The sequence below is a fragment of the Lissotriton helveticus genome, chromosome 10 (assembly GCF_964261635.1).
Source record: "Lissotriton helveticus chromosome 10, aLisHel1.1, whole genome shotgun sequence".
In the NCBI taxonomy this organism is placed as follows: Eukaryota; Metazoa; Chordata; class Amphibia; order Caudata; family Salamandridae; genus Lissotriton; species Lissotriton helveticus.
In genome coordinates, this window is record NC_136071.1 from 969,416,978 (window position 1) to 969,432,170 (window position 15,193).

Consider the following 15,193-nt stretch of genomic DNA (forward strand, 5'->3'; position numbering starts at 1 on the left):
GTGGTATTGTCCGCGAGAGACTTTATTAGAACCAAAACCCAAAAAAACCAGGAAAGACTGATATGCGTAGCCACATTCTCTCCGGCATCTAATGCCATAAAGAAAAGTATTTTGAAACACTGGCCAATATTGAATGCAGGAGTGCTATCTATAGAACGTCCATTGTTTGCTTTTAAACATGCAAAAAACATAAAAGACCATCTTGTGCGCGCCTTATTACCACAACCTGTAGAGAAAAATACCCTCAATGATCTGTGGAACTTACCAGCCCTAACAGGCCATGTAAAGTGTTGTAATTGCATCTCCTGTGAATCAACTATTGAAGGAAAAATCTTTAAATTTGGCAATATTCAGTATGAAAGACAATATTTTACTAACTGCAATTCGTCGAATGTAGTTTATGCAATCTTTTGTCCTTGCATGCTAATATATATAGGCCAGACAAGCCAGAAAATCAAGCTCCGGATGGGGCAACACCGAAGCCGAATTCGATGCCAGACAGCCAATGCGCCCCTCGTTGAGCACTTTATGGACAAAGGCCACAAGGAAACTGATTTCATTTGGACAGTGATTACACAGATAAAAGCCCCACCTAGAGGAGCAGATGTATCTCTACTCCTCAACAAGGAAGAACTGCACTGGATTTTGAAGACTGACAGTATACGTAAAGGCCTAAATCGATTAGAGGATTGGACTTCGTTATTGTAAATGGTTTAAAGAAAGTCTCCTAGTTTATGTACTTGAAATGTAAATTTTTTACAAAATGGTTCTGCTTTTGATAATGTGTAAATAATGCTTTCTTTAAATGCCATATTATAACAAGGGTTCACCACTTTAGCCTGTCTAATAGATATTTTTATTGACGAATTACTGCATTTCCATGCGCTACAAGTTACCAACACTGACTAACTCATCCTATTCCAATATGGCCGCTCAATTTCGCCGTTTGATAGCAGCAATGTAATGCTAGCATATTAGCCTCAGCAGTCCCCTTTCACTTTCCACCGCTGCTTCACTTATAAAAAAAAGTGTTTGCGACGTGCCGAAACGGGGAACCCCGCCAGACCCCCGTCTTGCCAGCCATCGTGTTGCCGCTTGATATGCAAGTAAGCCGCTTGTTACAAGATTCCCTCACCGGAATGCCCCGTTCTGTCCAGGCACTGATGTTAACATTGTTTTACAGATTATTGCAATTGCCAATACTCAGCCTCGTGGACTTACATGAGGAAAACACTGTTAAGTAAGTAAATGCGGCCAGTATAATCACATTGTAATTAAACGCGGTAAATACTCGACCTTCACAAATCCCTTCTCTCTCCCTCTGTCGCCGCAAAGATATTTTCGCACTTAAATAGACGTGAAAATTTCGAAAAACAAACGGGTGAGCTAAAATACGAGCGGAGGAACGCATAATTGCCAAACACCCCACTTCCTTTATTCATATGTGGAGACGTTGTTCAGTGAGTACTTTTTTAAAAACTATTGAGGCACTTCCTGGTAATATCCGAGGTTACATTAATAAATACTCCTTTTCTCTTCTGGTTTACAGATAACAATCAGTCCCCGTAAATGGGCTATAAATCAATATAGACAGCGATTGAAGCAAATCCTTCCAGCCACCCAGTATCGGCCCCTTGGCTATAACCCTGTTAAGATCGTACCACTCGATCAACAGGTACCTCGCTAATTATGCTTCAGCATTTTAGAGCCATTGTCCCCAATAGTATCACTGTAGCATGATGTATGTTGCATGTAAGATGTCACAATATCAATGCGCCGATTTTTGTATCCTCTTTTCTCTTGTAATAATAACACTCTCTACCCCTTAGTGATCACCTCACCAATAAATCACTTGAACCTCTCTGCGATAAATTGAAGCATGATCTGTCTAATAAAAACAAGACAGACCATAGATATCTTTCCTCACGAATGAGAATTGTTTTTCAAACAGTGTTTTTGACAAACATGCCTAGCATTTTAATTCTTATCTCTATTTAATTTTCTTCTTTTTTCCCCTTTTTTGTAACTTCTGATATGTGTTTTAAGGTGTTGATATTTAATCAAATGTGTGGAAAAATGTATAGACAAAACATGAGTAATGTTTTTGTCCTGATGATGATGCCTTATATCTAAATGTGGCATCGAAACGTTGTCAACCTGTAAACACCATATGTACTAAATATTGCTTGAACTAAAATTTACAATGGTGTGTTGAATGTGAATCAAGTCTGTATAATTCAGCACTAGTACAGACCGCCTTGCACGTTTTTTGTAAATACATTTTCTCCTTTTTTGTCTTTAAATTGTTGGTCACGGGTTGTGCCCACTTGGTATCTACACTGATCTAATGAGCTATTCTTTTTAAACGCTTTTTTGCAAAATAATAAAAATTCTGTCCGGCTGGACAAAGGACATTCATGATATTCGGTGTATGTCTATTGTTGTTTGATTAAAAAAACTAGGGACCACTGTTCCTTAAGATAAATTACTGCCCAAGGTCCCTTGTATAATTCCTTTGGGTTTCCCTTGTTCTTAGTAGTACTAATCTAAGTGTAGGCAGGAAAAGGTCCCCTTTATAAAAGTGGGATCCCTAGCGTAGTAGTGCCCAAACCCTACATATCACTGGAAAGGGTTCCCCGCCCCGAGTCCAACAAGACCAAACATGACAGACTTATTAGGTCCCTGTCAGAAGTTATCCCATAAGGGGAGGTTCCCAATGTTAGCCTATGGAGGATTAAGCCTTTACTGCGGTAGCAGTGGCTTGTGGCAGATATGCCAGCCTCACAAGGTTTTAGGGGAGAGCACCAGCACCTTAGCACTGTTTAGCAGTGGTGAGGCGCCCAGAGTCCTAACTCCAACAAAAAGGCACAGTGAAAATGGGAGGCAAAAGGAGAAAAAGGTAGGGGAAGACCACCCTAAGGCTCACAGGTCCATGTGTCCCCCCAGCCGAGAGTGAGGAGAACTACCCAACCTCTAGGGAGTTCTCATCACTAAGGCGGAAAAACCTAGAGAGACCGTCAGCACTGGCGTGGTCTACTCCGGGTCTGTGTTCCACCCTGAAGTCCATCCCCTGTAGGGAAATGGACCACCTCAACAATTTGGGATTCTCGCCCCTCATTTGCATGAGCCACCTGAGGGGCCGGTGGTCAGTCTGAATCAGGAAGTGGGATCCAAACAAGTATGGCCTCAGCTTCTTCACAGCCCAGACCCCCGCAAAGGCTTCCCTCTCTATCGCACTTCACCGCTTTTCTAGGGGGAGTAGCCTCCTGGAGATGAAAGCCACTGGTTGGTCCCGTCCCTCCTCATTGAGTTGCGAAAAAACTGCCCCTATGCCATGCTCTGAGGCGTCCATTTGGACAATGAACTCTTTGGAGAAGTCAGGGGCCCTGAGCACAGGAGCTGTGCACATGGCCTGCTTTAGAGAGTCAAAGGCTTTTTGGCAAGCCTCTGTCCACATCACTTTTCTAGGGTATTTCTTAGAGGTTAGCTCAGTCAAGGGGGCCACAATGGTGCCATAGCCCTTGACAAATCTGCGGTAGTACCCTGTGAGGCCCAGGAATGCCCTGACCTCAGTCTGTGTTTTGGGAGGCTCCCAGGCCAGGGTGGTTTCTATCTTGGCCTGTAGGGGCTGCACCTTGCCCTACGCCTACCAAGCGCCCTAGGTAGACTACCGACCCCTGCCCTATCTGTCATTTGCTGGCTGCTGCAGGGCCTGAAGCACTTCCTGGAGGTGACCCAGATGGTCTTCCCAGCTGCTACTGAAGACAGCTATGTCGTCCAGGTAGCCAGCAGAGAAGGCCTCTAAACAGGAGAGGACCCAGTTCACCAGCCGCTGGAAGGTGGCAGGAGCATTTTTCAATCCAAAGGGCATCACTCTAAACTGGTAGTGGCCCTCTGGGGTGGAAAAGGCGGACCACTCTTTGGCTCCATCCGTTAGGGCGATCTGCCAGTACCCTGACGTGAGGTCAAAGGTACTCAGGTATCGGGCAGCCCCCAGCCGATCAATGAGCTCATCGCCCTAGGGATAGGATGAGCATCAGTCTTGGTAACAGAGTTCAGTCCTCTATAAGCCACACAGAACCTAATTTCTGGTTTGGTGCCCGGTGGGGCAGCTTTTGGTACCAGAACCACCGGACTGGACAAAGGGCCGTTGGAGGGCTCTATCACCCCCAACTCCAGCATCTTAGTAACTTCACTCTGGATGCTGGCCTTCACCTTATCTGATAGCCTGTAAGGCTTGGACTTGACAGGGGGGCTGTCTCCGGTGTCCACATCATAGGTACACAGGTGGGTAATCCCAGGGATAAGGGAAAACACTGCGGAGAACTGCCCCAGGACTTGGCGGCAGTCCCTCTGTTGCTCAGGAGTCAAAGATGGGGAGAGGACCACTCCCTCCACCGATCCATCCTTTTCTTTGGAAGCAAAGAGGCCCGGGAGAGGTTCACTTTCCTCTTCCTCGGCCCCATCAGTCACCATCAGTAAGGTGAGATCAGACTTCTCATGGTGGGGTTTGAGGTGGTTGGCGTGTAGTACTCTGTGGGGCTGCCTGGGGTCTTAAGGTCCACCAGGTAAGTGGCCTTACCCTTCTTCTCCAATATCTCATAAGGGTCTGTCCAGCGATCCTGGAGGGCACTAAGCTCCCCAGGCTCCATGACCCACACCTTCTGTCCAGGTTCTAGCTCCACAGGGTGAGAATTCTGGTCGTACCATTCCTTCATCACCGCCTGGCTGGCCTCTAAGTTATCAGAAGCTTGCTTCCACAACTTAGCCATTTGGCTGCGGAAGGCCAGCATGTAGCTCACTACATCTTGGGGAAGCCTCCTTGCGTCTTCTCCCAACCATCCTTCACTAAACTGAGAGGTCCCCTAACATGGTGACCGTACAAGAGCTCAAAGGGACTGAAACCCACCCCCTTATGCAGTACCTCCCTGTAGGAAAACAGCAAACAGGGCAAGAGGACGTCCCACTTTTTCCTCAGGTCCTCAGGCAGACTTCTGATCATGCCCTTTAGGGTCTTGTTAAATCTCTCCACAAGACCATTGGTCTGTGGGTGGTAAGGGGTGGAGAACTTATAAGTAACCCTACACTCCTTCCACATGGCTTGCATGTAGGCAGACATAAAATTGGTACCCCTGTCTGACACAACCTCTTTTGGGAAACCCACTCTGGTAAAATCCCCATCAGGGCCCGGGCCACTGCAGGTGCAGTGATGGTTCTCAGAGGAATAGCCTCTGGGTACCGGGTGGCGTGGTCCACCAGAACCAGGATAAACCTGTGACCAAAAGAAGTCGGTGGATCCATGGGCCCAACAATGTCATTGCCCACCCTCTCAAAGGGGGTGCTAACGACAGGCAGTGGTTCCAGGGGAGACTTCAGCTTAGCCCCTGTTTTCCCACTAGCTTGGCAGGTCAGACAGGTCCTGCAGAATGTATCTGAGGAGACCCTGATCTGCGGCCAATAAAAATGTGGGACAAACCTAGCAAAGGTCTTGTCTTGGCCCAAGTGTCCTGCCAAAGGGATCTCATGAGCCAATTCCAAAAGAAAGGCCCTGTAGCACTGGGGGACCACCAAGGCCCTTGATGTGTGGTATATAAATAAATAATACCGGATCTAGGTTTGACTGGACATAGCAATAACAGATAGCTCAATAAATAAGAGTCAAGATTCGAGGTAGTAGGAGTTTGCAGGTTTAATACAGCATAAAGGACAGGAACAGGACAACCTGCACAGGAATAGGATGGCAGAGCCCGGCAGCTGCCGGGGCTGGATCTGGGATGAGCGCGCTAACATTAATAACAAAATACAACATATATATACTAAAACAATTGCATTACAGTGAATACAGTAGGCGGAGCAGTGGGTGTGGTCAATAGCAGTCGCGAAAGATAAGGGTGAAAGTGGGTGTAACAGGAGGCGTATACATAGACATGTGATGTAAACGTAACAGAATATGTCATAAATGGGGCGGAAACATGGAGGGGGCTACCTAAGGAGCCGGGACCTTTAACCTAGTGGTGCGCGCAAACTGACAATGACGTGTTACTAGGAGAAGCTGGGGGCTATGACTTCTGTGCTAGGAGCAGAGACTGAAGTCTGGAGAGTCAGGGCGACATGTGCCTAAACAATATCTAGTATCTGATGTTTAGAGAACATGTTGATATAAACTAAAAGTTATCGGGGTAAAGGCTAACAGACTCTAAGACTGGTGCATGCATTATTCTACATGTAGTGCGTGTTGAAGAATATGAAATGACCATTTATACAGTATTTCTCTTACATGGAGACGTAAGGGCTAGACGATGACGGAAACTATTGATGCGATTCAGTAGCTTAGGAATGCAGAGAAGGAGGGCTGGACTGATAACTAGAATCATAACATACTCTTGGCAGACTCGTAGGCAGAGCCAGGCTGAACCGGGCACTGTGAGGCAGGAAGTAAGTGAAGGGTCAGGAACACAGGTGGGGGCTGTATCGCTCCTCAGCGAGGGCTCAGGAGACAGGAGCTGAATCTGGTGTCCGGGCCCTTTTGAGGCCTAGAAACGGGGACTTTACAATGAAATAACGTGCACACTGAGATACGTGGCAACGTAACTTTACATAGGCCTAATACTCGTAGCATTCACGGGAACTGGAAACTGGCATACTAGAGATGGACACAACTGTAATTGCGTCTTTAATCAAACATGGGGAATACATATGCATATTAATCATGCACACATAACATAAGATGGGGGACACGTAGGGACACAGAACATGGCAAAATTTACTTTTCCACATTCCCTCCTTGTCACTACGTTTCCATCAGGAAACATCAATATTCATGATACCATCTATCATTTCATACAGTATCATTTGCTCGTCTCGGATTTTCTTGGGACTGGATTTAGAACGGGACTTGGGACTAGGAATACAAGAGGTAGCACAAATGCCACAAATCGCAGGGCCACATTGTATACATAGGCAGCAACTGAATATGATCGCTACTGCAATACCTAGAAAGGACAAGACTTTCCATCCCCAGGCGGAAATAGCATTCCAGAACCAACCGGACCATGTCCAGGTGCCTGGATCTTGGTGTAACATATGGGCTATTTTATGGAGTCTGGTTATAGCTGAATAAACAGACGGCGCGTTATTTGGAATGAAAATGCAGCAACTAGATCCGATGACTCTACATGCCCCGCCCCTATCGGCCAGTATGACGTCAAGGACGAGACGATTCTGGAGCACGACAATTCTCATAAAGGATTACTCTTCGGTTAAGTTACCTAGAGCAGAAGTAGTCTCAATCACTACTGCTTCAAGTGTTCTGGTTAATCTACGTATCAGTTTACTATTCACAACAGTACCTAAATAGGGGAAGACACCTTTATTGATATCTATGTATTGTTCTAGAGCAGTTTCAGTATAATCGACAATCGGGAGGTCTCTCTTGTGTCTAGTATGTACTAGGTGGGAATTCCTATGATAGTCAGGTGGGGCTAGGAAAACTGGTGGCAGTAGGAAGGCAATGTAACAGGTTCCCTCCCAATCGAGGGGCAGACGAACATATGCGGTCTGACCACAAACAAAATAAGAATGACGTGAAGCTTTAAAAATAGATTTCCTACTGTCACTATACTTGACAATAGTAGTACAATCACTATGTCCTACATGTACGGAACCATTCTTTCGGACACATAATTCGCCTTTAACTGGTAATACTGACATAGCAGGTAAGTCTGGAGTAGTATCAGACTGAACATTCAGGACCATGAAATTCGAAGAATAATTACCTAAATTATAAACTTCATTTTCTAGATCTAACCCTGTTCTGTGGGGAAGACCTTGCTTGTCTGGAAAACATGTACTGTTAAGAAAAGACATATCTGTGAGGATGACGTTAACGTGGACCATGCTCCACACGAACCATTATGTGAAAATGGATAAGGAAAGAGTGGCAGAACTCCCTTCGGTGTCTGGAAAGGGGGGAGTCGACCACACACCCAACAATTAGTGGCATTGCTGGTCTGGTGTGAATAATGTAACATGCGGATAAAGGAATTATTACGCATAGCAAGACGATAAGATAGTTCATGAGGAGGTAGATCACTAAACGTGTGCTCTACTGTAGCAATAGAAGACTTATTTACATGAGAGACTGGAAAACACAAATAAAATGCATAACCTATGCAGGTAATCATAAGGCTGAAAAACAATATGAAACTTAGAAAAACGATACATCGGATTGAGTTTTGACTAACTCTCTCGCTATGGGGGTCTATTTTATACATGTCAGAAACCGGTCTAACCGTTTCACCTAGGGGAGGACTTAGACAATCAAACTGGCTGACTTATTTTACTAGACCTTAATTTTAGCTTATACTCCTGTTGCGGAGTTTTCTCTAACAGGGAGGGTTTAGTATCATTGTCTTTTGCGGGACAGTCCTTAAGAATAGTACTTTGGCAGTCTTTCAAATCCTGGGAAATGTTCTTGGAAACAGTCTTTAGTCCATAAAACTTTTTCACGTGAGACAGGTGGACCCAGCCCTTCCTGCCTTCCAGCTTGACGGCAGTACGGGTGGCCAGGAGGACCTGTTTTGGCTCCTTCCAGCGAGGCTCCAGCGGACTTGAACGATCAAAGTTCCTCACAAGGACCAGATTTCCGGGAACGATCTCATGCGGTGCCACCTCGGTATTGTCTGGAAATGCGGCGGCAACCTGTGAACGACAAGAATGTAGGGCAGACATCAAGGAAGCTAGGTAATCTGTCAGCATATTACTTGAAACATCGGTAATACTTCGGGGTCTAGGTGTACCCCACATGTTAGGGGGGCGGCCGAATACGACCTCATACGGGGACAGACCTGATCTGGAATGTGCGACCATGCGCATGTAAAACAAAGCGACTGGCAGAGCTACTAGCCAGTCTACACCTTTCTCTTTACATATTTTGGCAATACGGATTTTCAGGGTCTGATTATGTCTCTCTACGAGACCGGCTGCTTCAGGATGGCGTACACAATGGAACTTCCACTGGTACCCTAACAACAGGGAGATGTGTTTCATGAGCTCAGATGAGAATGGCTGGCCGTTATCAGAATATACGACCCTAGGGAGTCCGTAGCGGGGGAAGAATTCACGAACCAACTGCTTAGCAGTGGTCGCGGCTGTGTAATCTGGTACTGGATATGCCTCTGTCCACCTGGACAAAGCGCATACAACTACAAGGACATACTTGAAACCTCGACATCGCTCCATCTGAATATAATCCATCTGGAGGACTTCAAAAGGGTGGTCAGGGGGCTGGAATCCACCTTGTTCCACCGGGACACTTTTACCTGGATTGAACTGGCAACATATCATACAAGTACGGACTTTCTGCTTGGCTGCAGCTCGTAAATGCTTGTTGAACCAAATGTTCTGGATACTGTCTAACATAGCTTTTTCTCCTAAATGTGCTGGACTATTTGCGGTATTGATAATGACTTGAACCATTGAGTCGGGGAGAAACCATGTGGCTTTACCCTTCGTTACCCATCCCTGATCTGTCTGGACCCCTCCTTGTTCGGACCATTTCTTAATTTCATCGGGAGTAGCATGTAACTGGATATCTATGACATCTTGAGTAGGGTCCTTAACTGTCATGCATGTAGTCGGATCTGGAGTATGTGTCTGTGTTGGATTAACTGAAATGTCTGGAGTCTGTGCTGTAAGCTTGGCTGTGCGATCTGCTAGATCATTACCTTGAGAAATAATGTCAGTAACTTTCGTATGTGCTTTGCACTTCATGATAGCAATAGATGTCGGTAAGTGTATGGCATCTAACAGAGCTTGAATAAGGAGACCATGCTGAATCTTGGTTCCATGAGAAGTCATGAAACCTCTCTCCTGCCAGAGCACTCCGAAGTCGTGTACAACTCCGAATGCGTAGCGTGAATCTGTATAAACATTGACTTTCAGGTTCTTGGCGTGTATGCAGGCTTGTGTCAGAGCAACTAGCTCTGCTGCTTGAGCAGACAGGGTGTCAATACGGTGTGTTTCTATAACTTCAGTGTCAGTAGTCACTGCATACGCGGCTACTAGTTCTCCTGTACTTGTTCTCATACATGAACCATCCACATAAAGTGTCAGGTCGGGATCTGGTAATGGAATATCTGTCAGATCTTGTCTTGGCTTAGTCATAGTGTTAACTACTTCCACACAGTCATGTGTGGCAGGATTCGAATTAACTGACGGTAATAGTGTAGCAGGATTTAGAACGTTGCAGCGTCTGATTTCTATGTGTGGCTGGAACAGTGTCAGTTCATAACCTGTTAAACGTGCAATTGTCAAGTGCTGAGTTTGTGTTCGGTTTAAAAGAACTTCCACGGAGTGTGGAACTTGTACTGTCAAGGAATGTCCTAATACTATGGAATCACTTTGTCTGATAGCTAGTGCTGTGGCTGCAACTGACTTAAGGCACGCAGGCAGAGCCTGGGCTACAGGATCTAATGTGCTCGAGAAATAAGCACAAGGCTTGTATTGTCCTGCTTGATCTTGTGTGAGAACAGATAATGCTGTACCATCACGTTCTGTGACAAAAAGTGTAAAAGGCTTACTGTAGTTCGGTGTAGCTAGAACTGGAGCTTGGCATAAAGCTTTCTTTAGCTCATTGAAACTAAGTGTATGTTCAGATGTCCAAGGGAGGACAGTCGATACGGCTGCCTCCTGTGTCGTTAACTGTATTAGTGGTTTAGCTAGAAATGCATACTGAGGAATCCATTGTCTGCAGTAAGAAGTAAGGCCGATAAAAGCACGTACCTCCTTCTGGGTCTTGGGCTGAGGAAGACTCGCTATTAACTGGATACGGTCTGGTGTCAACTGCCTACCCCACTTGGACAGCAAGTGGCCTAAGTAGATCACTTGCTGGACACAGAATTGAAGCTTCGAAGGGGACACCTTGTGCCCCATCTCGGCAAGGAAATACAAGACTGTAAGTGATGCTCGCTCGCAAGCACGTTCAGAACGGGCTGTGATCAGTAGATCATCGACATACTGGAGCAGGGCAGTGTCTGTTGGCATGTGAATGTTGTCTAGTTGTCTCTTAAGTGCTTGACTGTAAATGCTAGGACTGACGGTGACAATCATCATGGATTCATCATGATTACAAATTTTGATTTATTGCCTGCAGCCACAGCCCTCGTCGGTCCTGTGAGCATGCAACTAAGGCCACCTCGCTCCGCACTGCCTCCACCCTGCTCACTACATCAAATCCACTCCTGCGCGCGATGCCGCCCAGTGCCACCACTGCCCACCATGAATGATCATTCATTGCCGACGACTGGAGTGGACTGAAAAACTTACCTGCTGCTGGCAGCAGACAGGGGGGGCTAGAAATAATTAAATTATGGTCGCACATTCTGGCCTGCGCACAGTGCCTCTGCCTCTCTTTCTCAGTCATCTGGGATGCAGGCAGTCACGCGCACTTTTAATTGCGCGAGGCCCAATGCGCATGAGGCATGACAATTGGTCACCCATCAGCCCCACCCTAAGGGTGAACTGAAGAGTGGCGCGCAGACGCGGCGGAGAAGGAGACAATGCATCTGCGCAGGCATCTCCTCCTGATTATTAAATCCACATAGCAGCAGGATGCCTGCACGGTCTGTACCGGGTCAGACTACTGTGACTCTCTCTGAAACATAGCTGCCAAGGTTTGAGATTGCTTATGTGTGACATTTTCATAGTTTCAGTGTTGCTATGAGTGACATTCAATGACCAATGTGCAGGCAATGTGTGACACTGAAAAATGACACTTTCTCACAAGTAAAATCAGGCAATGAAGATCCATGGAGACAGATAAATATCAGAAGTTACACCCATATGAGCAGCGAGAAATTGTAAGAGGATCTTGAAACTGCTACATAGCACCTGAAATGGGAGGGTACTAATCGCTCTTTCATGTGTTCGTACTAGTGTAGGGTGTCAGACATGTGTAAATCAGTCTAAATGATATGTTACATAAAACAGTGAGGATTACAAGTTGTAGATTCACATTTCATCCATACTTGTAAGCAATATATTTTAAGAGTGTTTGGTCTGGAAAAGCACAAACACATGATTTAAAAGGTACCACTGTGGTTGGTTTTACTTAAAACAATATATTTCTATCCAAACTAAACCTTTTAGCAACATTAGGATAATGAAAGTCTGAGGGAAACCATAGCGCTTGGCTCTGACCTATAACACACAGTTTGAATACAGACCCTTCGGTGTAGTTCATAAGTAATTGTGCTATATTAGGATTGTAATTTAGGATTGTAATTTATGAAGTGTGATTAAGACAAGGACCTCTGTGACAAAATCAGTAACCCACTGAGCTACCCACATAAAATGCACTTTAGTGATCTACATGTACACGTTCTTTGCCACAGGCATATTTTCCTTCTGTGCTGCTTCAGGATGGGTGAAAACTGCTACTATACAAAACGCAGTTCTTGTCCCAGCAGGAACATTATTCTAAAATACGCTGTGATTTCCTTAAGAGCCTTAGAAGACCAGAAACAGCTAGCTGTTATGCAGGCTCAGTCAGGACTGTAAAATAAATTATATTTTGAAGTCCAGTGCTATTTAAATGACATAGCTCGGCCCGCCGCTGCTCCAGCACGTGAGCAGCCAGTAGCAAAGCTTCAATAGGCTCAGTCAGGCTGTACACTTACATGATATTTACAAGTAATACAGACCTGAGTGAGTCACGGCCATCATGAGACATCATGAGTCTCCAGCCGTGTCTTTGTAATGAAGATTGTGTGTGTGCAGACAGTCTCTCTGAGATGAAGACTGTGCGAAAGCTCTGACTTCAGTCTGGTCGCTGCCTGCAGCAAATGAGGCTGGCCTCGCACCAATTAACGGGCGGCAAAGACAGCAATGTGACCAGTGCACGCCCTCACGCACGCACGCCAGCCTCACGAGTGACTACTTCCTGTCCCAAGACTCTCCACTATCGGCAAATCAAATGTATATTGTTACAACAACATGTGAAACCATGTCAAGTGAATACAGCCGCAGATGAGTGACTCACGTTACTTCACAGACCGAAAATCGGCACCAGCCACAAAACCAGCCCCCTGTCAGAAAACCGTCCCCCATCCCCTCCAGCCTACCAGGAGATTGCCTGGTGCCCGCAATTACCAGTCTGGCCCTGCACAAGAGGCCGCACAAGCGTCTGTGGACCCTTCTATAATGCTGAAATGCCTAAGGGTTATGCAAAGCAGGCACAAACGCCCGTTGTGCCCTGGGGCACTTTGTGTAATACGGCCCAAGTATGGCTGGCATTACCATGGTTCACCCTTTAACCCTTATGAGTCTGTTGCGTTATAGCGTATTAGAATAACATAAAAATAAGGCATGAGACATGAAGAAAAGGAAACAAATAACATAACTAAGGTATGGATATTTATATGGGGCACACCCTCCTCCACTTTTGTAGCGGGCATGTTTTACCATCCTATGGCATATGGGTGGACCTGCCTCAAAACATTAAATGACCTTTAAGTATGAAAGTAACTAACCAGTTCTGGAAATCCAACCATGTTTTTTGCCGGCTTTTTGATATTGTCATTTTCATCACTGGAAAATAAATTTAAAAAAGTCAAATTCTTTCCTCGAGGTTCCAGATTGCAATTCATATAAACAACTTAAGACTGATACCTGGTGTTGCTTTTCTCTGCTTCATCATGCTTTGCATGGTTTCCATCATTTTGGAAGCTTGGGTTGTCATACCCATTTATTGGAAATCCTGCTGTTGATAAGAAAATATACAAAATTCATTGAAATGGGCACAGTTCAATAAATCACAATATTTCCAGGCAAATGTTTCTACAAATTCCTTGAAAATGTTGTAATCAACAGTTTGTTAGCATTTGAATGCATGTTCGCATGCTTAGGGCAGCGTGAAAAATTAACTGAAGTAATACATCAATAGATTGAAGCTCGACAGAGGCAGAATACAGTCCACTTCCAATTCCCACTGCAAACTGCCCCCATAAAAATACAATACCTTATTGGTAGACATTGTCCATATTATCAAAGTTCTTATCGCATCCCAGCTGTTACAGTCCAGAACTTCATCTAAGCAAATGCAAATTTATATTTTGTCATATTATCATCAGGATTACAGGTCTAAAAAGGTAAAGGAGTGCTGGTTCGTGTATTGCAATTCTTAATAAAATAGATAATTTCCAGGACATATGCAGAAAAATAATTGAATTACGAATCAAGCGCGACGCAACTCCAGCAATGCTCAGGGCCGCCCAATACTTAACATGCTGCGTCAGTCCTTACGCCTGCTTCAAGCAGGCGTAAGGAATTGACGTAGCAGCATCGTGGAAGTGCCTGCGTGAAATCTTGTAGATTTCACGCAGGCACTTTTGCGAGGCGCACAGGCGCCGGAACGCCCACCCTGCGTGGGAACGCCCCCATTGTGGCGCTGGGCTTTATAACGTGGCACATCTCCCTAGATGCGTCACGTTGTAAATGCCTCGCAGGGATGCGCCATGTTTACACCACTGTTGCGTCACGCAAGGCGGCGTAAACGTGGCGCAAGAGGCTTGTAAATCTGCCGCCAAGTATTTATGCAGCACATAAGCAGTAGTAAAGTGAAAACACCACACAGGAAAAATGCAGCACCAATTTAGTAAAATAGAGAAAAACATAATACATTATTTGACACTAAAACAGAATAAATTCAATCAGCAGAGCCAGAGTTATGATTTTTTAAAATATTTAGTAAAAACTAGCGCCTAAAAGATCAAAGAGTCAAAAGTGGGTATCTAGTTGTGCAATAATAGGGCATAGTCAAAAGTTAAGGCCAATGGCCATGAAACATGGTTTGGATGTACAAGAAATACTGGGGCTGGTCTTGGTTTCTGTTCAGACTAAGAAGACATTTTTTTTAAAAAAGGGCTGAAAAGGTAAAGTTCAGCAGGCAAGGCAGTCGGTGGTGTCCAGAGAGGAGGCGACAACATCGGGGAGCCGCTAGTTGAAGTTACGATATTGATTTTTTTGTTCAGACTTTGCCACTTTTTTGGAAGTTGAAAATCTCCAGCGGGATGAAGCAACAGGCTATTGTCGATGAGGGCTCCATGAGGCCAGATACTCCTTCTGCAAGGAGCCACTGAACAGGATTTACTGCTGCTGAGAAAATGTGGTGGAAGCTTCTACAAAGTCATGCCGA

General features: G+C 45.3%; 1 protein-coding gene across 2 annotated transcripts in view; it reads right to left on the bottom strand.

Annotated features, from left to right (window-relative positions):
• LOC144784686 (ATP-dependent translocase ABCB1-like) overlaps positions 1-15,193 on the bottom strand; it is a 1,804,387-nt gene that overhangs the window by 1,670,329 nt on the left and 118,865 nt on the right. For both annotated transcript variants that reach the window (XM_078663637.1, XM_078663636.1), the window contains exons 2-3: positions 13,669-13,759; positions 13,530-13,587 (exon numbers count right to left, since the gene is read on the bottom strand). In XM_078663637.1, the coding sequence (XP_078519763.1) occupies positions 13,530-13,587; positions 13,669-13,759 (149 nt within the window). The remainder of the gene's footprint in view (positions 1-13,529; positions 13,588-13,668; positions 13,760-15,193) is intronic.